A 24,544-nucleotide genomic window follows, 5' to 3' on the forward strand; every position below is an offset into this window, starting at 1 on the left:
TGTGGTACTTTAATACATTGTAGGTCTCTAGGAAAACATGGGTTGAAAAGCCGGTCTAAGTTGGTGTTAATTTTTTTTCCCCATTTGGCAGACTCAGTGTAGTACTATAAATAGAAAACACAAAAAGTGTTTTTTTAGCAATAACACTGATCGGCTATAGCAAAATTACCCAGCTCCGCAATGGTTTATTTGAATTAAGTGTCCATTCTGTGTGTGGGGTTAAAAACTTTGTTACTGATATGAAGGCAACATATCCAATAAAGTGAAACTTTTTACTACAAAATAAAAAAACAAAACAAAGGGCCAAAGTATATGTAACTCCATTGTAAGCTCTGACTATAAAGATGAGAGATGTCCAAAGACGAATGGACACTGCATGGGACTGCAGTCTGAGACAGACCCTTACACCTCTAGTAATGCGACTTCAGCCTATGAGACTGACCTTACACCTCTAGTAACGTGGCATCAACTTATGAATCAGACCACACCTCTAGTAATGTGACTGCAGCCTTTAAGACAGACCTTGCACCTTTAGTAATGTGACTGCAGCCTTTGAGACAGACCTTGCACCTCTAGTAATGTGACTGCAGCCTTTGAGACAGACCTTGCACCTCTAGTAATGTGACTGCAGCCTGTGAGACAGACCTTGCACCTCTAGTAATGTGACTGCAGCCTGTGAGACAGACCTTGCACCTCTAGTAATGTGACTGCAGCCTTTGAGACAGACCTTGCACCTCTAGTAATGTGACTGCAGCCTGTGAGACAGACCTTGCACCTCTAGTAATGTGACTGCAGCCTGTGAGACAGACCACTCACCTCTAATAATGTCACTGCAGCCTTTGAGAAGGGCCCTGCACCTCTTATATTGTGACTGCTGTGGATTTTCCGTATTGACTTCAGTGGCTAATTACAAATCCGCAATCAAATGCAGATTAGAGAATAAGGGGCAGACATCAACGTAGCACTGCAATCCCTCCCCTGGCTGATGACAGAACTGTAGCTGACCCTTTACGCCTAAATGGGCTGTGCTTCAGTTGTCTACACCAGCACTATGTCCCACTTGGTGGTGGTCGCCATAATGTGATGGCATACCCTAGTAACGTGAAAATACAAATTGTCTAAGGAATCTGAACGTTGTTGTTTTGGATAAAATACATTTTCATTGTATTCTCAGTCTTTAATATTGGCTTTTGCCAACTTAACTAGCTGGACAATAAAAATCAAGAAAAGTGTGCTCTACTTAGGTTATGGAAAAGGAGAGGGACAGAGCAGATTCTGCTCACCTTTCCGTGCTATGCTAGGCACAACATTATCGTTGGCTTAAAATATCAATTCCGTCAGCTACTCAGAACCTGCTCCTATGGACCTTTGGGATCTGTGAGAAGATCAAAGGAGTAAACATGGTTCAATAAAAGGGGGGGTTGTCAGGTCACTAGACTGGATTAGACAGACATCATGGATGGTTTAGCACTGTATAACTTTATGGACTACGTGTTTCAGGATTGGGCACATCCATTCTTCAGGCAACAAGTGGAGGTTAGGACAATAAATACAATGGGGAGGAAGTATCGGGCTTATGTACCGGTCTTTTCCCAAGCACTGGCCTGCCCCGCGCGTGTGGCTATATCCCCTCCCCTCTGTGACACTTCATTCATTCTAATAGAGCCCTGTCACACAGGGGAGGTGGTTTCGTCACACTGGTGGGCGGCGGGGCAGGTCAGTGGTCAGGAAAAGAGTGGTGCCGAGGTGGCAGGTTATGGTTAAAAAAAGAAAAAAAGAGTAGTAATGTACTTGATGGTACATTCGCTTTAAGCACTCGCATACCTGCAGTAGCTGCTATGTCGTGAGACGTGCGCCATAGTGTCCTGTGTATTTGCAGCTGGAGGGTAGAGAAACTTCCACAATGGAACAAGAATTTTTATTGTTTTTAGAAATAGTTATATAATTCTTTATTACAGTTTAAGCAAGTGTAAGACTGCCTCTCATGAAACCTGTGTTAATGTGCTTTAATGGCTTTGCGTTGTTAAGGGATATAAGCTGTTATTCTGTGCCGGACAATTACTTGGCATGGTGGAGCAATTGGCAGAGAGCAGAAATAATTACAGCGTGAACTAATTTATCAGACCCAAATATAACAGTGATAACTGGCTCAGGCGGCACTCACAGGGCAATGAATAGTACGCTAGTCATGTTCTAGCACTCTTCCAACTCGCTTGGCATTCGGTTTGTGCCATTTCTGATTTATAGCTTAATGCCTTGAAATTTTCTAATGACCATTCAGTCACTTAAATGAGCAGCCATTTCTAATTATCACGTCTTCAGAATTGTTGTTATCTGGCTGGTAAGTGCCCTCGGTGCCACGGGAATATATATATTATTTTTTTATTCTTTGCAATATTCTTACTCTACATTTTTAAGTACTTTCTTTGGCTGTTCATTGGAACAGGGAGTGACAAGATGACTGCCACCTGCTGAAGTATGAACATGGCTGCCTTTTTTCCCCCCTTTCCAGAAACGTCTCCATTCTTGTGCATAGCCTGAGTGTATTAAGGCCGAATCGGGTAGATATGGCTGTGTGTTATAAAGAGAGATCAGCCAGGGAGCAGCTGATCGTTGTCTTTTAACACTTAAAAAATCATTGGCTGCCAGCAGCACATCACTCTATGTAGTAGGTGGCTGATGGCTGATTAAATGGGTACTCTGCATCTGTATATAGAAACTAATACAGAAACTATATTTACCTTTCCATGCTTCGCCATTGTCCTCCTGCCGTGTATCTGGGTCGCTTGCTGACCACCACCACAGACAAACCTCAGCCAATCGCTAGCTATGGGGCTGTCCCATCCCAGTCAGTGATTGGCTGAACGGGCTATCGCTGTAGAGACGGGTTCAGTAGTGTCAGTGGCAGCTGTGGTCATCAAAGAATCTGAGATACGGCAGGTGGACATTGGGGGAACACGGAAAGGTAAGCGTAGCCTCTTTATTATATTTTATATACTGATGCAGAGAACCCCTTTAAAGCAAGGGTTGCACGGACATCACCAACTATGTCCCTGCAGCTCTTTTAGCATGAACATCAAGCCATCTAATAGGCTCTGTAAGCAGTGCCAATCTAGTATATCAGCACTTGCTTACCCTGCTTATTGGGCTGTGTAATACAACTCTACAACTGAGCCTTGTGATTGAGGATAACTATTACAAGAATTACGCTGGCAATAGTAAGCATTATGTGTCCTCTAATAAGGTGTGACGTCTCATAGTATTTCATTGCTCCCCTACATGGGCAGTATATGTTGAGTAAAATCTCCATTGACCTCTAGTACTGGGCAGGTTTCCGAGATTCAGTATGATTTTCTTTTCCATTGCCCTCTGTCCCTGATCTCTGCTATTTCATAGTAATGTAGTTTAATGACTTTTATATGTCAGGGTATACTTTTTATTTTGAACATAGCTGCCAATGGATGACAGGGTTATGTCAGTAGTTTACACCATTGATTTATCTCCCATGTATTCTTCCTCTACACTGTGAGAGACATTGTGTAAAAAAGGCATATAAATAGTTACCTGGATACAGAGACATTCCTATACTTTGGCACTCCGTAATCCAGATAATCTGGGCTGGTACAGAACTACAGTATAAGGCAGGTTTCATACCAATGTAGTATGGACAGTAATTCATCTCTGTTACAACCAGGTCCCTGCCCGACCACTGATCTCATGACCTCACAGCTGTCAGTTCACCCCTTCCGACCAGCGGTCAGGCCTGGATGCACTAATGCGTGAATTTTACACTGGACAAATGCTTTACAATACAAGAAGGACAAAAAAAAATCTTTTGAAGAAATGTCTCTGAAAAACAAAATGATGGCAGATTGTTATTTATTTTATTTTTTTTAAAGGGAACTATCAGCAGGTTAGACGAATTTTCCTATTACCTATATTTACCTATTGTGCAAAGGGTGCGGAGGATGAAGGCAAGTCTCTTACCTTCATCCTCGGCACTGTTCCTGTGCACTTCACACACTCCGTATTTCACACGGAGTCCCCCCCGCATGGGCAGCATCTCTGAATATGATGCTGGGAGCGGGGGAACTGTATGAATATATACTGCACAGCTCTGTTGTTACAACGTGGCACATATTTGTACAGTTCCCCGCTCCCAGCATCATTTCAGATGGCCCTTCCGTCCCTTGTCATGATCATCAGTGGAGCGGGCCTGCTGGGGGCCAGCTGGATCGGCAATCTGGGGGCGGGGCAGTGCTCCAAACAGCCTAACCAGAACGGGATTAAACTTCTAAGTCCATGGGAACGGTGCAGAGGATGAAAGTAAGCGACATACCTTCCTCCTCAGCGCCCCGAGTGCAATATGCAACAGCTTAGATTTGCCTAACCTGCTGATAGTTTCCCGTTAACCTTTTATTTTTGGCCATTCTGTAAAGGTTTTCTATTTTTACAAGTGAGTTCTCTTGGACTGTCCAATAAAGTATATGAAATGATCCGATCAGGTCCCATTATTGCTTCATGAAAGAAGGTTCCTGTATACAAATATATACTGGGTGTTGGATCAGCAAATATCCTGGACTTTATGTAGCTACACTAACAATTCTTTTGTATTTGTGAGCTTCATCTGCAGACCAAGCATGTTACCATATGAAGTGATGATATGACATGTCCTATGGACCCTATTCACACTCATTTTCTTTTTTCTTTAAGGTTATCACTTAGAAGAAGATGTGAACTGGCCAGGCGTAAACTTGAAGATAGGGCAGGTGTCGGGGCTAGCGCTGGATCCCAACAATAATCTGGTTATTTTTCAAAGAGGTGACCATGTCTGGGATGCAGAGTAAGTAACATGAATTGTAAGACGAACGCCTTTATTTCTAAGTAGTAGCCAGATTTTTTTTTTATTATTATTATTTTAAATCAGGAGAGCAACAGACCTAGTGCCAAAAATAGTATATTAAAAGCCTATACAAGGCAGAGAGGAACATCTGGCTCCATTATGGTAAAGAATGTATGCAGTAAGGTTTCTCAGATACATCTGCCGCTCCTAGACGTCAGTGACTCTGTATGGCTTTCAGCACTTACAGAAACAATTATTCTAATATCTGATTTGAGAGGAAAAACATACAGGAAGACTTGTTACATCATCATTGTCTGGATATTTCCTCATGTGTATCAACATTTTGCTGGGGTTAAGCAAATGGTGAATATTAGAACCAATGAAAATGTCTAGTATAAAGTGCAGATGTATGTTAAAATAGGGCATACTTGGGTTGCTTAAAGGGGTAGTTCACCCAAAAAAATTTTCTTTCACATCAACTGCTGTCATGAAGTGCCAGAGATTTGTAATTTACTTCTATTAAAAAATCTCAAGCCTTCCAGTACTTATCAGCTGCTGTATGCCCAACAGGAAGTTGTATTATTTCCAGTCTGGACAGCAGGAGAGGTTTTCTATGGGGATTTGCTCCTGTTTTGGACAGTTCCTGACATGGACAGAGGAGGCAACAGAGAGCACTGTGTCAGACAGGAAAGAAAACACCACTTCCTGCTGGACACACAGCAGCTGATAAGTACTGGAAGACTTGATATTTTTTAATAGAAGTGAATTACAAATCTCTGGCACTTTATGGCACCAGTTGATTTGAAAGAAAATTTTTTTTGGTGGACTACCCCTTTAAGGCCATGTTCACACTGGTTAAGAACAATGGCTACTGTCTTACACGTTCCCCCAGCCGATACTGCAGTACATTCGGGTGTGCCCGCACTCCAATTTACCATTGACCACAGTGTAAAGTACGGCTGGAAGCCTTAGTTTACACTGTGAGCACAGACTGTTCGCCGAACTGCAGCCGTAGAAAATAGACCTGTCAATTTTGTGCGGCCACAGTGAACAACGGCCATAGTGTATACATTACGGCCGTTGTCCCATTCACTGTCATGTTTCTAAGCTCTGTTAGTAAACGACGGCCATTGTTGCATCCTACTAAATACAGTGTGTGAACATGGCCTATGGGTACATTCCCACATACTTGCTGAGGATTTCACTCTGGATTTTATGCGGTAGATGTGATGCTATGTTCAAACCTTTATTCACATTGATTTACAGAGTGTAAATCCAAATCAAATTCTGTATGTTTTATATACCATGAAACAAAGTCTATCAGGTGCCTTTTATTCCATTGCACCTTTTATGAATGAAGGGCCTAGACTAGTTTTATAACTTTGACTTTTGCGCCCTCTGGTGTAAGAATTGTAGAACTGCAGCAGTGGTTTTTCATAGTATAAGTGACAGGGTGTTTAGTTTCCATTGGGAGAAGGGAGACTCGGTAATATTTTATACGATTAATATAAAACTATAGAATACTTTTTGGCATTGGTATTAAAGTATTAAGATTTCTGTTGATAGATTATTGATCTAGAGATTAAAAAAAAAAAAATATGTGCAGTTGGGAGAAATTGAATTATTTCCCCTTTTTATGAAGCTACAGGATCAATGTTGTAGGATTATAAATAGAGCTTGATGGATCTGTGTCTGTTACAAATTACTAAAACTGAATTAATGTTTTCACCGCTGAATGCTGCCAGGATGTATATAGCCAAGTCTGTTTTTTCGAGCTTGAGTATAATAAGTCACTTCTTATTATCAGTATTAGTGTCCTGGATCATGTTTATCAGCTAGGTGATCTTGACACCCATAGTGGAATTAGCTGGGGAGCAGTTCAGTATCCAGCCATTCTAACTATAGGAGCATGTGGGGTTTCAGGAGAATTGCTGGTCTTAGAATATTCTGTATTTAACAAAAAAAAAATTCTTTAGGAATTTTAGAGATGAGCGAACCTCGAGCATGCTCCATCCATCTGAACCCGAACGTTCGGTATTTGATTAGCGTTGGCTGCTGAACTTGGATAAAGCTCTAAGGTTGTCTGGAAAACATGGATACAGCCAATGACTATATCCATGATTTCCACATAGCCTTAGGGCTTTATCCAACTTCAGCAGCCACCGCTAATCAAATGCCGAACGCTCGGGTTCGGATGGACTCGAGCATGCTCCAGGTTCTCTCATCTCTAGAATTTACACATTTGTACTGTCACCTATATTGAATGTCTTTCAGATGTTTGACGCTCGCTGTTTTCATTGCAGCTCATTTGATAGGAAGTTTGTTTATCAACAAAGAGGAATTGGACCCATTGAAGAAAGCACCATCCTGGTGGTGAACCCAAACACCTCTGCCATCCTGCAGTCCACTGGCAAGAACCTGTACGTTTGGGATCTCTATTTGGGTTAATTATTTACAGCCTTACATAACACCTTATTAACAGCTGGTTGTGAATTGGTCACAATATCTTGTCCTGGAGATCTCGGGACCAATGATCTGTTGGAGGACCAACCCACTGTAGGATAATATCTGATATTTATGGTATAAATGTCAATTTCTCAATGGGCAGACAGTATATTTTCCTAACCTGCCCAAGTCAGTGTACATTTTAGCAAGGTGTAGGAGCTACAACACCTACAACCACACAACCCAGTTCATCAAACCCACACTGATATGGTAAGTCTGGGCTCATCACATGCCATCTAATAGTTGGAGCTTAGGCTTAGGCTTCCTTTTTTAAGTATATGAGTTAGTTTTGTTCCCCTATTGCAGAAAGTGTAACTCCCAGTGAGGACTGCAGTATGCGTGTAACAGTGTCTAGTGATCAGCGTTATGCAGAAGGAGAAGTAAGGTGCTCAGTGCAATAATAACAGTCCATATGTGTAAGATACAGTAGGTAAGGCTAGGTGCACACTGGGTTTTTGCAGTCCGTTTAACATATTTGTTTTATAGGGGAAAAAATGAATGCAATTGTGTGCATCGGTTTGGTCCTTTTTTAACATTGACATCCATTATAAAAAAAAAACATACATTTTTAGTGTACACAAAAACATGGTTTTCTGTACGTTATAAGCAGCCATTTAAAAATGGATCCAATTAACACAGTGTGAACCCAGCCCGAAAGAAAATATCACAGCACTCGCCAATCCTGTAGTAGATTAAAACTTCATCCTTTATTTAATTTCATTTAAAAATGTACAGCAGGAATGGGCAATGGGAAGAAAAAAGGCCTGCTTATTGACAACAGCCGCCTCGCATGTAGTTTCTCAAGAAGGTTTCCTTTTATTTATTTTTTTTATCCCTGTTCCAGATTTTAAATGGATTTTCCATTATCCACCCCCAATTACAATAAAAGCCCATGCCCAGGGGCGTAGCTACAGCGGTCGCCATGGCGCCTGCCATCTTGGGGAGGCTCACACGGGCCCCCGCCACCTGTCTTTGCCCCTAACTTTACAGCAGCAGCCCATCCATGGGTCACAAAGACCCATGGATGCAGCAGGCTGCTGCTAAATTGCACGCTCAGGGCCCGGCTCACCTCTCCGTCGAGGCCCCCCCCCCCCACGTCAGCGTACAGTTACGTCCTCTGTGCCCTGGACTGTACCATCCCTGAGGGGGGTGAGAGCTTTTCTTCAGGCAGCTCTCTCTCCTCCCAGCCTGCAGGGGGCGGCAGATGGTATAGAGCAGGCCAGCTAACCAGCTCTGCCCAGCCTGCAGTGGGGCTCAGCCGACACCTGACAGGAGGAAATGCAGTGTGTCCATGGCTGCATCTCCTGCCTGGTGAGCAGGGAGGAAGGACAAGCTGCTAGGGGAGGGGCTCCTGGGACAGGGGGTGGACCAGCAACTTCTTCTGCAGCGACCAGGACCTGCACCTACAGAAACTGAGTGCCTGGGGACTACTGCACGCAACATCTCTTAGGTAACCTGCTGTATATACCATGTAATACACACTACTGCACCCAACATCTCTTAGGTAACCTGCTGTATGTAACATGTAATATACACTACTGCACCCAACATCTCCTGATCAACCTACTGTATATACCATGTAATATACTGTACACTACTGCACTCAACATCTCCTGGCCAACCTGCTGTATATACCATGTAATATACACTACTGCACCCAACATCTCCTGGCCAACCTGCTGTATATACCATGTAATATACACTACTGCACCCAACATCTCCTGGCCAACCTGCTGTATATACCATGTAATATACACTACTGCACCCAACATCTCCTGGCCAACCTGCTGTATATACCATGTAATATACACTACTGCACCCAACATCTCCTGGCCAACCTGCTGTATGTAACATGTAATATACTGTACACTACTGCACTCAACATCTCCTGGCCAACCTGCAGTATATAACATGTAATATACTGTACACTACTGCACTCAACATCTCCTGGCCAACCTGCTGTATGTAACATGTAATGTACACTACTACACCCAGCATCTCCTGGGTAACCTGAGTAGTACTGCATTAAGTATGCACAATCAACTAAAAAAAAGTGTGTGGGGGGGGGGGGGGGGGGGGGCAAGTCGACCCCTTGCATCAGGGCCCATGAGACATTAGCTACACCCCTGCCCATGCCATGTGTAATGCCCCAGCATTCGTTCTGTGAACCGGACCACTCTAATATTGATAACCTCAATTGTTTTACTAACTTTCTGGTACATGAAAGCGTTCTCTGTAGGGCACAGCAGAAAGCCCCAACAAAGAGCTATATCGCATGTATGTTTCATTTATTTTATTGGCTCGCAGCAGGTTAATATCTATATCTCCCTCTGTTTCTCATCCAGCTATCAGATCTTGTTCTTTCTTACCAAGTCTATAACTATACTTTAGTTTTTATTCAGCATCCCTGAGGAAGCCGCTTGGCGGCGGAACGCGTGGGGTGACTCTTGCCTATCTGACCCGCTCTCTATATTGTAGGACTACATATGGTGATCGTTTTGACTTCTCTGTCCAATACCTAAACCACAGTGTGTGTGATGTTACTTGTTACAGGGACTCTACTTGGACAGCTTTGTTATATCTCAATATTATTCATATGGTCCGGGGTCAGTGTGGTTTTATAGATCTCGCTGGTACGCCGGCAGGTTTTATGTTGACATTTTAAGTGTTTTTAATGTAGGGTAGTGTTTGGGGTTTGTCTCCCTTATTGCTTTACTCCTGCATAGTTTTTTTGTCATGATATTTTCTATAATGTTATTAATAAAGTATTTTTTGTGATGTGCTACCTCTTTGTGCATATGCTTTTTTCTTTTTGGGGAGTTATGTGTTATTTATATGCATTGGTTTAGCACTCCTTATTTATAGCGGTGCCCACTATTTTTATATATATACTTTATTCAACAAAGGACATGTTCCTAAAGTTTCTGTCCTTTTTAGGAGAGATTCACAAACAGAAGTTTCTGACAGCCTTTGATGCAGTTTTTTGATCCAGAAGAGGATTAAGCAGGAAGGAGAAAGGAGACGTCATCCATTTTGGTGTTGCTGTCTATTGCACGAACTGCCCATGGAGTGTCGTCCACAGGCCGCCAACAAAAATGGTCATGTGGCCAATAGAATTTGATGTGTCTGAATCACAAATACGAGCATGCAATATACAGTCATGTGTGTTGACCCATAGAATACAATAGGTGCAATGCTGTCTACAAGGATGTAGGATATATTTTATGCGGCAATGTACATGACCGTGCATACAGACCTTTCTTTATATTCCCCTTTCCTTTTGTAGCCACTCCTTGCTTTGGTTAAAAAAACTGCAACAAAAAATTGTGAGAAACTGCCCCAACCAGCTTACTAGCAGCTGAGCTGTGCCTTTTAACACTCGGCTAGTCTCTTGTCAAATGGCAAGTAAAATTTTTTTATTATTGTAATTTTTATTTTATTTTTTATAAATGATTTGTTCTACCAATTATGTTGTTTAATATTAATTCAATAAAATTCTTTACATTTTTCAGCTTCACTAACAACATCTTGACCTGTTTTACTTCAGATTTTATTTGCCCCATGGGATAACGGTCGATTCAGATGGCAACTTTTGGGTCACCGATGTTGCTCTACACCAGGTACAGTATAACTGTAGGAACATGCTTACATGATACAGTAACGATTATATAATCTTTTTTTTTTTTTTTTTTTTACACAATGGTAATCAATGGGCAACATATGCCACCGTATGAGTAAGATGATACAAACAGTTATTGAGCGACGGCAATCCAAAGATTCTTAATTTGTTTTAAGTGACTCTGTACCCACAATCTGACCCCCCAAACCGCTTGTACCTTCGGATAGCTGCTTTTTCATCCAAGATCTGTCCTGGGGTCCGTTCAGCAGGTGATGTACTTATTGTCCTAAAAAACAACTTTTAAACTGGCAGCTCCGTGCCCAACGGTCGGGGCTTAGATTGTGTATGCATTAGGCTGGGACAACCTCTCTCTCCCTCCTCCCCGCCCTCTTCATTGTTAGGAATGCTCCCGGCAGATTGTCTCCTATTCACCATCTGTGTTAGCACGGCACATGGGCTGGATCGTTAAGGCACCTGTGCAATGTTCAGCATGGAGAAAATGTTCCAGTGGCATTCCTAATAATGAAGAGGGTGGGGAGGAGGGACGGAGGGGTGGTGCAAAGTTAGGGCACAGATACTCCCTTTGGGCACGGGGCTGCAAGTTTAAAATTAGTTTTTTAGGACAATACCTGCATCCCCTGCCGAACGGACACCAGGACAGGTCTTGGATTAAAAGCAGCTATCCAAAGGTACAAGTGATTTGGAGGTGTCAGATTGTGGGTACAGAGTCGCTTTAATTGTCAGCTATACTGTATTACTGTTTTTATTATCACCAATACTCCAATATATTTGTCACCCCTTCACCCAAACCACAACCCCAAACCTGACTCGATCTAGGAAAGGTGCTATGGGTTGTCATTAAGCTTTTGCTGTATCCCAGAAGGGCTGAAATATCACTGCTCACAGAGCAAACTATAGAGGCTGAAAAAAAGAAAGCACGCAAAATGATAATAAAGAACCTGTAAAGAAAATATTATTGGCACCAAAATAAATAAATACCATATTTTCCAGCATATAAAACAACTTTTTTACCTCAAAAATCCTCTCAGAAGTTGGGAGTCGTCATACACGCTGGGTCCCCACCATGTGCTGCGACCACTATAAAAATAACAAACCGGCAACTCACCTGTGACTAGAAATGAGCGAATTTGATTAGCTGGAGCTGCTGAACTTGGATAAAGCTCTAAGGTTGTCTGGAAAACATGGATACAGCCAATGACTATATCCATGATTTCCACATAGCCTTAGGGCTTTATCCAACTTCAGCAGCCCCCGCTAATCAAATACCGAACGTTCGGGTTCGGATCGACTCGAGCACGCTCGAGGTTCGCTCATCTCTACCTGTGACCCGTTCCTGGCAGCCACGCGTCTCCCATCCCATTTCCGGCCCAGGCAGTGTGACACTGCCTGTGCTTGAGGTCTCCGAAGCTCTCCTGGGCAGTCGAGTGTCTCATTGGAGAAGCTTGAAGACGCTCGGCTGCCAGGAGAGCATTCTAAATAGTTACAGAGGCTCCAGAAGTTTCCAAACCTCTGGCACAGACCGTGTACGTGACACTGCCTGCGACAGGAATGGGATGGGAGACGCGCAGCTGCTGGGAACAGGTCACAGGTGAGTGAACTGTGGTTTGTTTGTTTTTTTTCTTTAACTGCAGTTAACTTCTGCCTGAGGTCAGGAAGGGGTTAACATTTTCTGGTGTATAAGGCAAACCCCTAACAATCTTTTAGAAAGTCAGGGGTCACCTTATACGTCGGAAAATACTGTAGACAAAAATATAAAAAAAAATTAAAAAAAAACTGAAAACCTCCAACTTTGTCCAAGTTTAAAGCAAATCTCTTTTTATTCAATTGAAGCAATTTTAGCTTATTTAACACACATTACAAAGTTATAAACTTTGTAATGTGTCTAAATAAGCGGCCTGGCCCCGATTTCCCCCCCCCCCTTTCCGACCCCTGACCCCACCTCCCGGAAGTTAAATAAAGTATACATACTCGATTACGGTCGACCCCGTCCTCTTCTCCCGGGCGCCATTTTGTGTCGCTGTCATCACAACAGGGGGGGGGCAGGTCTTCATCCTCCTTGGCGTCTTCTGGTGAAGTGAATGGGACATAAAAAAGGCTGCTGGTGCACTTGCGCACCAGCAGCCTTTTCATTGGCTGGAGCGCATCACATGGCTTCCAGCTTGTTCAACCCTGATTGGCTGAGCTTGCTGGAAGCCATGTGATGCGCTTCAGCCAATGAAAGGGCTGCCGGTGCGCATCGGCAGTCTTTTCTCTCCCATTCACTTCACACGGACCCAAAAGTGAGGGAGTTCCGAAGACGCCGTCCGGAATGTGTGTCTGTGTTTTGTTTTTGTTTTTGTTTTTTTCTTTAAACATGATTGCAAAATATTTACTTAGTCTTTTAGCCTCTCTTTTGTGTTATCTGACTACATTCCCTAATAAATGTGAAATAACTATTGTATATTTAGTAATACTTTACGTTCTTTTCAGTGCCTTGTACCAGAACTAGGAATACCTAATACTGTATTTCTTTTCAATAAAGGTTTTTAAGATTGGGCCTCATGGCGCTCCTCTTTTAACCCTGGGGGAAGCGTTTCAACCCGGCAATGACCCAAGGCATTTCTGTCAGCCAACGGATGTCGCAATCGATCCCATAACCGGCAACTTCTTTGTAGCTGATGGTTATTGCAACAGTAGAATTGTACAGTATTCACCCCATGGAAAGTTTATCATGGAGTGGGGAAAAGGTAAGCATTATGAGTGCAGCAAGGTGCTTGGATTCTTCCTGCAACTTTTGGAGAACTTGATGCAACAATAATTTTTTTTTTTTTAATCTTTTCCAGAACCATCTTTAAGGAGCGCTAAACCTGGTGAATTCCGTATTCCACATAGTCTTGCTATGATACCCGATCAGGGGCAGTTATGTGTGGCTGACAGAGAGAATGGGCGAATTCAGTGTTTTCAAGCAGAAACTGGACGTTTTGTCAGAGAAATCAAACACAGAGATTTTGGGTCAGAAGTTTTTGCAGTCTCCTATATACCAGGTAATTGATTTTGATATTTTCCAGTACACTAATACTTTATAGGGTACTACTGGCATTCATATTTTTTTCCATATATTGCTGGGATTGTAGAGAAAATAATAAACATGTAATTGTATTCAGTGCTCCCCCAGGGATCCTCCTGTCATGTCTTTGGGTCACCCGCTGAACGTTCCTGACGCTACTACTGAGATGATCTTGTCTTTGTCAGTCACTGAGTGATCCTGGTCAGTGTTGCAGGCAGTGATTGGCTGTGCTGGTTGTCACTGCTGAGACAAGAACATCTCAAACGTAGTAGCTCGAGCATTCAGAGTACTCAAAGACATGATGCAAACATGAGAAAGAAAAAAAAAAACGTATCAAATATTGCTTATATACGTTAGGTGATTTGTTGTTCAAATAGTTAGAAAAGGTTAATAAACTTCTTTACAACACATTAAGCTCTTTGGGGCTGATTTACTAACGTATTCCTGGCAGCAAATTGTCAGTTTTTTGTCCATTTTCCATGTCTGTTTAGTGTTCTGACATATTTCTAAATGTGTGCGACACAACCTGACAAAAAAACAGACAAAGCCGTCATTTTTTCCCAAAAAAACCTACTTAGTGGGCACGTGCACTGCCTCTGCCGGCGTGCTATCTTTACACAGTACATCCCGGTGCCATTACTCTGCCAGCTAAGCGACACACACTCAGGCTACCTTCTTTAGTCCAAGGTTGTATGATAGTTACATTTTTGACGGACAAAGATCAGCATATACCCCTGACTAACTGCTTGATGCTCATATTCGGACACTTATACATTATAGGGTATTTTTGTCACTTTGTGCTACAGTAGCCTTTCTGTAGCATTGGACCAGATAGACTAGACTTTGGTCATCATGTGTATGTATCCCTCTTACCTTTTTTTAATATACATCTTAGAATACTCTCACACAACGCAGTTTTGCTCAGTTTTTGCCTAGTAACATAGTAAATAAGGTTGAAAGAAGACGAGTCCAATCAGGTTCAACCTAGGGAAACCCTACTGTGTTAATCCAGGGGGAGGCAAAAACCCCTATGAGGCAGATGACAATTGCCCCATCACAGGGAGAAAATTCCTTCCTGACTCCAATGGCCAAATCAGAATAATCCCTGGATCAATGTATCACCGGAAATCTAATGCCCATAGCTTGTAATATTATATTTTTCAAGAAAAGAATCCAGGCCTCCCTTGAACTTATTTAATGAATCGGCCATGACCACATCATGTGGCAGAGAGTTCCACAGTCTTACCGCTCATACAGTAAAGAACCCGCGTTGATGCTGATGGTGAAATATTTCCCCTAGACGTAGAGGATGCCCCCTTGTCATGGTTACAGACCTAGGAGTAAAAAAGACCACTACAAAGATCTCTGTACTGTCCCTTCATATATTTGTACATTGTGATCAGATCGCCCCTAAAACGTCTTTTTTCTAGCGTTAATAACCCCAAGCTTGATAACCTGTCTTGGTACTGTAACCCACCCATTCCCTTAATGACCTTTGTTGCCCTCCTTTGCACCTGCTCCAGTAGCAGTAGCTTTGAAGCCTCAACTAGGCGTGGATCATGATGAATTAGATAATATAAAGAACACAGCTGTATTTTTGAATCCAATAAAGTGCTACATTAAAAAAAATCACAATGACATTTTGACATAGACGTTAATGTGGTGCATTATGAAATTCAAAATATGGATGTCTTTTAAACCTTTTTTACTGTCATATTGGCTTTTAACTTACTGTGTGTGAACATAGTCTCTCACATCAACTTGAAGAGCTGACTGGTGACTTGCTTGACAGGCGCCATTGAACACATTTTTTTTTTTTTTTCATGAATTTTTTTTTACTGTATAACCTATTGTACAAGCCTTTAACCCACACAGTTGTTCACTTTGTATTCCAATTGTGTTTTAGGTGGAATATTATTTGCAGTTAATGGCAAGTCCTATTGGGATTCTGTGCCTGTACAAGGCTTTGTGATGAACTTTACTACCGGAGAGATTCTAAGCACATTTGTTCCAGTCAGAAAGGTAACTTGCTATACTCTAGGAAAAAAATTTTGACACATCGCAGATACCTGTCCAAGGTTGTGATCAATCAGGGCCTATATGCTCTCTGGCTGCCATCCTCACTCACACTCAGGTTACAACACAGTTTATTCTCTGTAAATAGAACTTGTATACCTTGTTGATAAAGGTCATGTTAACCGAAACATCCAGCAATATTATGGTATACTGAAAACATGCTTTGAGCACCATATTACCTGTGTTGATAACTGTTTAAAACTCTAAATGCAAAAATAAAACACAAAAAAATAATGGTAATCTAAATGTGTGCAGTTGATATTTCTTTTTCTAGGCCTATGTGTTCAGACAGCCACCTTTCTCGAAAACGAGCCAGGAGAGGTGCATGGTTCATCCCCTTTCATCCCTCAACTTGCTGCCTTTACCATCGCAGTGCAGGAGACTATCTTCATAGACTTACAATGGAGCTAGTCTTTCGGAGTGATATGGCCATAGCAGCAAGCCAAGAAACGAAGAGGGAGATTTATCAAACATGGTGTAAAGTAAAACTGTCTCAGTTGCCCCTAGCAACCAATCAGATTCCACTTTTCATTCCTCAAAGACTCTTAGGAAAATGTAAGGTGGAATCTGATTGGTTGCTAGGGGCAACTGAGACAGTTTTACTTTACAGCATGTTTGGTCCCCCATATCCCCCCAAATAGTGTATAAATGCATGCTTCTCCTGATATGGATTTCTGACCTTTTTATATTTCTTTAGAACTTAGAGGGATATTCTCAGTGCGCTGATTCAGCTCTGAATCCCTGCGTCCCACTCTTGCCTCCTGGTTTAGCAGGGATGGGGGGGGTTGAGAATGGGACACAGCAATGCTGAGCTGACTCAGCTCTGCATCTTTGCATCTCCCACTGAGATCAGAGATGGCTCCAAAGACAATCCACAAACCTTGGAGGCCTCTTTGAACTCACCAGCCAAAGTGCGCTCCTGAGGTCCCTGCCACCAAAGATGTCAGCAGCCCAGCCACTGCTCGCTGGGAGAGTGGTGGTCGGTAATCTAGGCATTTGCAAAATGGCTTACTGTTGCATTATCTAACAGTTAAAAAAAAAATAAAAAAATTGTCTAGCAGATTAGAACATCCCTTTAGTTTATTTGGTACCCACATGAAATGTACACTATGAGATACTGCAAAAACATGTGCATGGACAGTAGACTCAATATTAATCTTGAGCCAGTAAAAGAATCACGTGTTATGTGTTGCAGAGTTTTGACATGCCTCATGACATTGTTGCGTCAGAAGATGGCGCTGTTTTTGTTGGAGATGCTCACGCTGATACTGTGTGGAAATTCGCTCCCTCAGAAAGTAAGTGTTGAACTGTTCTCTCCACCATTGTTTTAAACATTAAGGGGGAGATTTATGAAAGGGTGTAAATATACACCTGGTGTAAACTGCCCACAGCAACCAATCACAGCTCAGCTTTCAGCTCTGGTAGAATATAAGAGGAGTTGTGATTGGTTGCTGTGGACAGTTTACTGCACCCTCATTGGAAATCTATCAGTCAAGGCCAGCACAACAGGCAGAATCAGATGGGAATAGATGTCTCCCATTCTGGATTGAGAATCCGTCATACTGCAGCCTCTGTTTATTTGCAGCATGAGGCCATGTTTACACAAAGTATAACACCGGCCGTATCACAGAACGTCTGGTGTTACTGAAGATCATCCGGATGATCTTCATTTCTGGTGAATTCGGATACGGGCGCACCTGTATGCACCCGTATCCAAATTCTTCTCTGCACACAATGGAGCGTGTGGCCGGAGCCGCACCCTCCATTGTGTGAACTGACAGGTTCTCTGCAGCCACTATTCAATGAATAGCGGCCACAGAAAAATTGACATGTTAGTTTCTCGCGCGGCCGGATGGAATCCCGGCCGGAGCGTAAACTCGTAAACTATGTGCATACCCTCCGGCCGGGATTCCATTCATTCACAGACAACATATGGTTGGTATAAATCACGGCTGTTGTTGCAAATTGCAACAACGGCTGTGATTTATACAAAACATACCTTATGTAAACATGGCCTGAAGACGCGATAATGCCGACATTCTGTAATAATCCTCACCACACCAAGGCTAATACTTATTGACCATTCTTTTATTCTTTCTCTTTTTAAGTTGATGAACATCGATCAGTGAAAAAGGGGGGCATTGAAGTTGAAGAAATAACAGGTACAATTTAAGCATATTCTGTGTGTGATGTGCAAGACTTCTTATGTGAATTGATTATATGGGATTAGATAAAGCATAGCAATGATTTTACTGTATCATAATCCTGTGATCTAACCAAACCCCCACCCCATCCCCAAGTCAGTCTTTTCTTTGAGGTTGATTTCTAAACTTAAAAAAATATGGGTCGTTGCGGGTGCCGGCAAGTAGAAGCAATCACTACTAGTTCTCCTTACTGGATTTAGAACAGAAGTCTTGCAGCACTCCAAAGTTCTGTGGTTTGTTGAAGGTAAAATTTCCAACGTTTCGACGTCTTAATGCCATTGTCATTGAGAAGTTGCACATATGTCAAATTTTACCTTCAACAAACACCATTTGAACCACAAAACTTTGGAGTGCTGCAAGACTTCTGTTCTAAATCCAGTAAGGAGAACTAGTAGTGATTGCTTCTACTTGCCGGCACCCGCAACGACCCCCTTGGATTTAAATAAATAAATTAATATATATATATTGTAGGGATCTTCCCGGGGGAGGGTGTGGTTTGACACAGTTCACAGCAGACTTGGCTTTGAAAATAATAGCTTGGCGTTTATTTGCAGCATAAACAGTCCAGTAAACAGAAATACAGCAACAGCATGCTTTTAAAAACAAAACAAAAAGGTCTTGCCCGTCTGGGCGCTTACTTACCAACAGGTCACCTATCTGACACTTCGACCAGCAGTATCGCACGGTATAAATCAGCCCCAACAGTGGCAGTATTCTTTTGCTCCCAGGAAACACAGCATGCAGGCTGTTTCCTCCTGGCTGAGAGCAATCCCCTGTAGCTCTGTGGAGCTTTTAACTTGTTGCAGGCTCATCAGGGCACACCTGACTGCAACAACCGAACTGGATCGGGGGGGAAGGGAATGGCAGGTCCCACTACCAACCTACCCACCATTCCAGTAAATCCGGCCCGGTAAAGAACAACTCAGCAGCATAATACTGCTGAGTAACAGATCTCTCCCGGATTTACCACCTCACCATATGCAGTAGCCTGGGTGAGATGTACCTCCCCTCGAACACTTTCCCAGTGACACTTCTACAATATATATATATATATATATATTTTTGTTTGTTTGTTTTAAGTTGTATAATGATTATGTGCTAATACTGTATTCACAGAAACTGAAATTTTGGAGACACATGTGAAAACCCGACCCAAATTAAACAAAACAGTCGTGGAACAGCACCATGGACAGGCCAAGCAGACTGTTGTTGAACAAAGCCGAGTTGGGGTCCCTTTCGTCCTCATTATCACTCTGTTGATAATTCCTGTAGTGGTTCTTGTTGCCATTGCAATATTTATACGTTGGAGAAAGAACAGGATATATGGGGGTATGTTACATTCAAGTGTCTTTTAAATATATCAGATCGTCACTATTTCTAGCAGAGATCACTTTCCTTACATCATAGGTCCTAGTGATATGAAATAATAATACTCATCAAACCCATCACCATTTCATATCCATGGCATTATAAATATGGCTTAAGAGCAGCCAATGTTTTGGTACTTTTTCCAGGTGAAGTCGAACACAAATCCGAACCATCATCTGGAGGGATCCTAGGAAAACTAAGAGGTTTGCATCTTATTTGTTTGAATGAAATGCCATGGTTTATAAATCAAAGTATTCTTTTAATATGTGAGCAGCTTAAATATTAGGTCTGCCTAGTGCTAAAAACATTGAAGGGGTTATTTAGTAGTTGAACACGGCATTTTTTCCTTTTTTTTATAGATTTTTTTTTGCCCCCTGACATTTTCCCAGCAAAACAGCATATGTGAAACAACTCCTAAAGTAACCTAGATAGAAGTATAAACCCCAGCCTCTTCGGTTTAAAGGCAGTCACTGAAATTTATTACTGATACCGTCATAACTGCCTATTGGGTTTCGGACAAACTTGGCCAATGCTATATGAGATGACAGCTGTGAGTGAAATTAGGAAAATCAAGCAAAGGTCAGCTTACACATTGCTCGAAATTGGAATCTGTCAGCAGAACAACCCCTTTAACTTTTGGGCCCTATTAGATGTCCGTAAGTGATCAGTAAATTAGTGGGCACACCCTATCAAGACATAACATGTTAAAGGGTCTGTCCTGTGGATGGATTCCCTGTAAAGAAGCAATTTGAAGTTTGATTTTTTTCCCCCCAGATTACTTGTTGCCTCCCACTCTTTTACCTCACTGAGGGACTAGTCGTACCACTGTTATTCCACCACATGGCCTCTGCCCCATCTAGTACCATATTATTTATATGTGCTTTTCCTACAGCAGTGTGTGTAGGTGTTTATACACAGAGTCTCTCTTATCTAGAGTCTCCTTCAAAAGGAAGCACCTCAACCTGTGTGTAGACAGCTGTTTTGGGATTTCTGCCCCTTGTTCCCTTGTTAGTATAGGTTATTGGTTCCTTAGAGAGATCCCTTAAATGCAGTTCAGGGGTTAATCTAGTTTTGGACATTACTTTGGATTGGGTTTTTTTTTTATCCAGAAGGAAACTATCTTGTGCTAGCCAATCCATAGTCATGTCTGAAAAATAGATTCACCACTGAACTGCATCTAAGACATCTCTCCAAGGAACCAATAACCTGTTCTGTACTAACAAGGGGCAAAAACCCTGAAACAGCTGTCTACATACAGGTTGAAGGAGACCTACATTAGACAATCAGCCCCGGTGCGGGGATCCCAGTGGCCCAGTCCTTTTGAGGTACTTGATGGTACATTCACTTTAAAGAATTTTCTTTTATTTTTATCCTGCAAAAAAAAAAACACAGAAACAAGTATACTGATAAAAGCTATTCTAATACAAACCCCAACTCCAAACCTACCCCCCAAACCCACTACTGATAAAGTCCACCCATTAATGGCACATCCAGTATACTTCACCTCATTCAAGACAGCACAGAGCATCACGTAATACATGACGTTCTATAGAATACCCATTAGTTGTACCTAAAGGAAGTGAAGTTGCAGACTTTTTTTCCCAAATGAACTTTTTTCCACTTCTAAGAGATTTATATATTATTAGAAGGCATTGACATCTGTGCCGATACCAGGTCACAACCTTGGAGATAGTCATGTGGTAAAACCTTTCCCTACTCACCATGTGCCAAACAGATATGATAGTCAAGGTTTTTTTTTTTTGTTTTTTTTTAAACTTGAATTAAGTTGGATATAAAGAACAGACATGGGTCAGTCATGTTTAGAGCTATGTTCACACATAGCATTTAATGCACATTTAGTTAGCAATAATCAGAGCTATTTTGCTGCGAATTGCACAATTTGCAATAAAATATTAATATTTTTGCTGCTATTTCAGCAAAATCTGTGAAAAATATTGCTATTTTACAGCAAATTAGCACTAAACGCAAATTAAACTCTCATGTGCAGTTCACTTTTTATCGGTATGCGCAGAACCAAGCTTTTCTCCATGGCTAGGGCCTGTGGCCACAGTTTTCCATCTCAGTCAGATTGACTGAGTGGGCAGGTGCTGTGGGAGCGGGATGTAATACAGCCTGAAAGAGCCAGACCATAGCAGGAGACTGGAAGCTTTCTTGCAGTAAGGCCGCATTGACACATTCCGTGTTCCCTACAGAACATGGATGTGGAATGCCTGTAACGGAGTGCTCCCCCCGCCCGGGCAGCATCTGTGATGAGATGCTGGTAGCGGAGGAACTTATGAAAATGCACCACGATACGCTGCACGGAGCATATTCATACAGCTGCTAAGTAAATGTATCATGTTTACTTTTACATCACCCCAGACGTGATGAAAATTGCATTTATAAGAATATTTGAATATCTAGAGAGATTACATATATAATGGGGCGATAACTTGATGTTTTACCTTATTACCGTATTATGGGTTATTGTGGCAAGTATATGCAAAAATACACACAAACTAATATCTTCAATTTTCCTTATCCAAAAAAAAGAAAATTTTTAAGGATACAAATGCACAATGGTATATTCATCCAACACATGTGCTCATAGTCCAGATGCTGTTATTATGGCAAGTGTAAATGTATTGTAAAAGTTGTTACCCCACCCTCATGCAGTAGTGACACGTATGCTGATTTCTCCAATCTGTTGTGAGTAGTTTGGCCAAACTAAACCCCAAAACAGGAGTCCGTGGAGCCTCGGTTGCGAGTCTCAAAACACGGGATAGCCAGATATCTCTAGCCTGTTGCCACGGGGTGCCTCCATGATAGGGAGAGCACCACACCACCCTGATAAATAGCCCCTTAAGTCCCAGTCTGTTGCGAGTATTGGAACATAAATAGGGAAACACCAGGGTGTCCCCTTTTGTCAATGTCCAACCCAAGGTGCGAGTATTGTGATCATGACAAGGGCCTGCCAAGGCAGGCTTCCATCCACAGACAGCCGTTTCGGGGTTTTTTGCCCCTCTTCAGTGTGGAGTAGGATTCTGGCTAGTTGGGGCAATAGCAAATCGACCAACAAAACACAGTTATCACTGAACTCAAGGAGAACAGTGAAAAAAATCCAATGAAGTACTGAAGGTGCGAGTATTGCGATCATGTTCTCATTGAGTTCAGTGATAACTGTGTTTTGTTGGTCGATTTGCTATTGCCCCAACTAGCCAGAATCCTACTCCGCACTGGCGAGGGGCAAAACCCCCGAAACGGCTGTCTGTGGATGGAAGCCTGCCTTGGCAGGCCCTTGTCATGATCGCAATACTCGCACCTTGGGTTGGACATTGACAAAAGGGGCCACCCTGGTGTTTCCCTATTTATGTTCCAATACTCGCAACCGAGTGGGACTTAAGGGGCTATTTATCAGGGTGGTGTGGTGCTCTCCCTATCATGGAGGCACCCCGTGGCAACAGGCTAGAGATATCTGGCTATCCTGTGTTTTGAGACTCGCAACCGAGGCTCCACGGACTCCTGTTTTGCATATTTAAATTTTTGGGGGCATCAGTGGAGACTCTTGATTGAGTACTTCATTGGATTTTTTTCACTGTTCTCCTTGAGTTCAGTGATAACTGTGTTTTGTTGGTCAAACTAAAGCCCTAATACATGAAATGATGCCCTGCCTTACTTGGCTGATTACCGTTCGTTCAGGCCGATAATCGCCTCAATGTCGGCTGATCGTGGTCTTTCAACATGTTAAAAAATCTGATCATGTCAGCGAAGGTCGGCTGCTGGTTTCTCTATGTAAAAGAAGCAGCAGCAGACCACCACTGTTTGTCAGGTGATGGCTGGTCCTATTACACATGGTGATATATCAGCCCTGGCTCTCTATTTGTGGCTGCCACGATCTGATGTATAGGCAGATAACTCTCAGTCAGCAGCAGGAGGTGGGGGTGCTCACAGTCAGCAGCAGGAGGTGGGGGTGCTCACAGCTTATGCAAATTGAATCTAGGTTTGGCCAAACTACAGCATAACCACACTTGGGGTACAAACATACTGGGCATATCCGCAGCAGATTTCTCGCTGCGAGACCCGCTGCAGATCCCTTCCCTGAACACTCTATGGACAGACAAACTTGCAGCGGGATGCACATCCCACTGTATGTCAGCAGCCCGCCCCGTTAACCCCCCCGCCGCTGCCAGAGCATATACTTCACCTTCCAAGCTCCGGCTTGCTTCGGGGCTCCCAGCACGTCCCGCTCCTGCACGTCCCTGCCCTGCCGCAGCGCACTGATTGGCTGAGCGGACGTGAAGACGCCAGGATCCCCGAAGCAAGCCGGAGCGGGGAGCAGGTGAAGTATACGCTTCGGCGTCGGGGGGTTAATGGGGCGGGCTGCTGACATACTCCCAGTGGGATGTCCATCCCGCTGCGAGTTTGTCTGCCCATAGAGTGTTTAAGGGTATCTTAAACAATCCTCCTTCCCACCCTTTCCCCGTTTTTTTCCCTCATACTTAACTGCTCTGGACATCTAAAACTTTCTCTCTCTCAGTCCTCTCTAACAATGCGCTGCTCCCTCTCCCCCTCTTCCTTTGTAGGTGCAGTACACGTGATCTCCTCTCGGGGGCCAGGTTATCTGTCTTTTGACTTGGTAACCCAGGTGACCTCCTGATGGAATTAGGTTCCGAGATCCTGTTGTTCAAGTCACTCTATCCTAGATGAGGAGGCTGCTGGTCTCTGCAGCAGGAACGCTGGGCACATGTACTCCTATGTGTTTACTGTGGCCAGCGTAACTTGGACTGATGCAGAGGTGGGCGTGACAGCAGGGGGGACAGGCAGTCTGACATTGGATGAGGAGGCTGCAGGGACTTGTAGTA

The 24,544-nt window shown here is 42.8% G+C and overlaps 1 protein-coding gene across 6 annotated transcripts in view; it reads left to right on the top strand.

The window, feature by feature from the left end:
* Positions 1 to 24,544, top strand: part of PAM (peptidylglycine alpha-amidating monooxygenase) — a 134,378-nt gene that overhangs the window by 107,912 nt on the left and 1,922 nt on the right. For 4 of the 6 annotated variants that reach the window (XM_069962967.1, XM_069962971.1, XM_069962968.1 and 1 more), the window contains 10 exons: positions 4,714 to 4,843; positions 7,147 to 7,263; positions 10,896 to 10,968; positions 13,510 to 13,714; positions 13,811 to 14,011; positions 15,941 to 16,056; positions 17,306 to 17,405; positions 18,219 to 18,272; positions 19,431 to 19,643; positions 19,829 to 19,885. In XM_069962967.1, coding sequence (XP_069819068.1) covers positions 4,714 to 4,843; positions 7,147 to 7,263; positions 10,896 to 10,968; positions 13,510 to 13,714; positions 13,811 to 14,011; positions 15,941 to 16,056; positions 17,306 to 17,405; positions 18,219 to 18,272; positions 19,431 to 19,643; positions 19,829 to 19,885 — 1,266 coding nt within the window. The remainder of the gene's footprint in view (positions 1 to 4,713; positions 4,844 to 7,146; positions 7,264 to 10,895; positions 10,969 to 13,509; positions 13,715 to 13,810; positions 14,012 to 15,940; positions 16,057 to 17,305; positions 17,406 to 18,218; positions 18,273 to 19,430; positions 19,644 to 19,828; positions 19,886 to 24,544) is intronic. The other 2 variants (XM_069962969.1, XM_069962972.1) reach the window with 1 other exon arrangement.

This window comes from Dendropsophus ebraccatus, chromosome 3, assembly GCF_027789765.1.
Source record: "Dendropsophus ebraccatus isolate aDenEbr1 chromosome 3, aDenEbr1.pat, whole genome shotgun sequence".
NCBI lineage: Eukaryota > Metazoa > Chordata > Amphibia > Anura > Hylidae > Dendropsophus > Dendropsophus ebraccatus.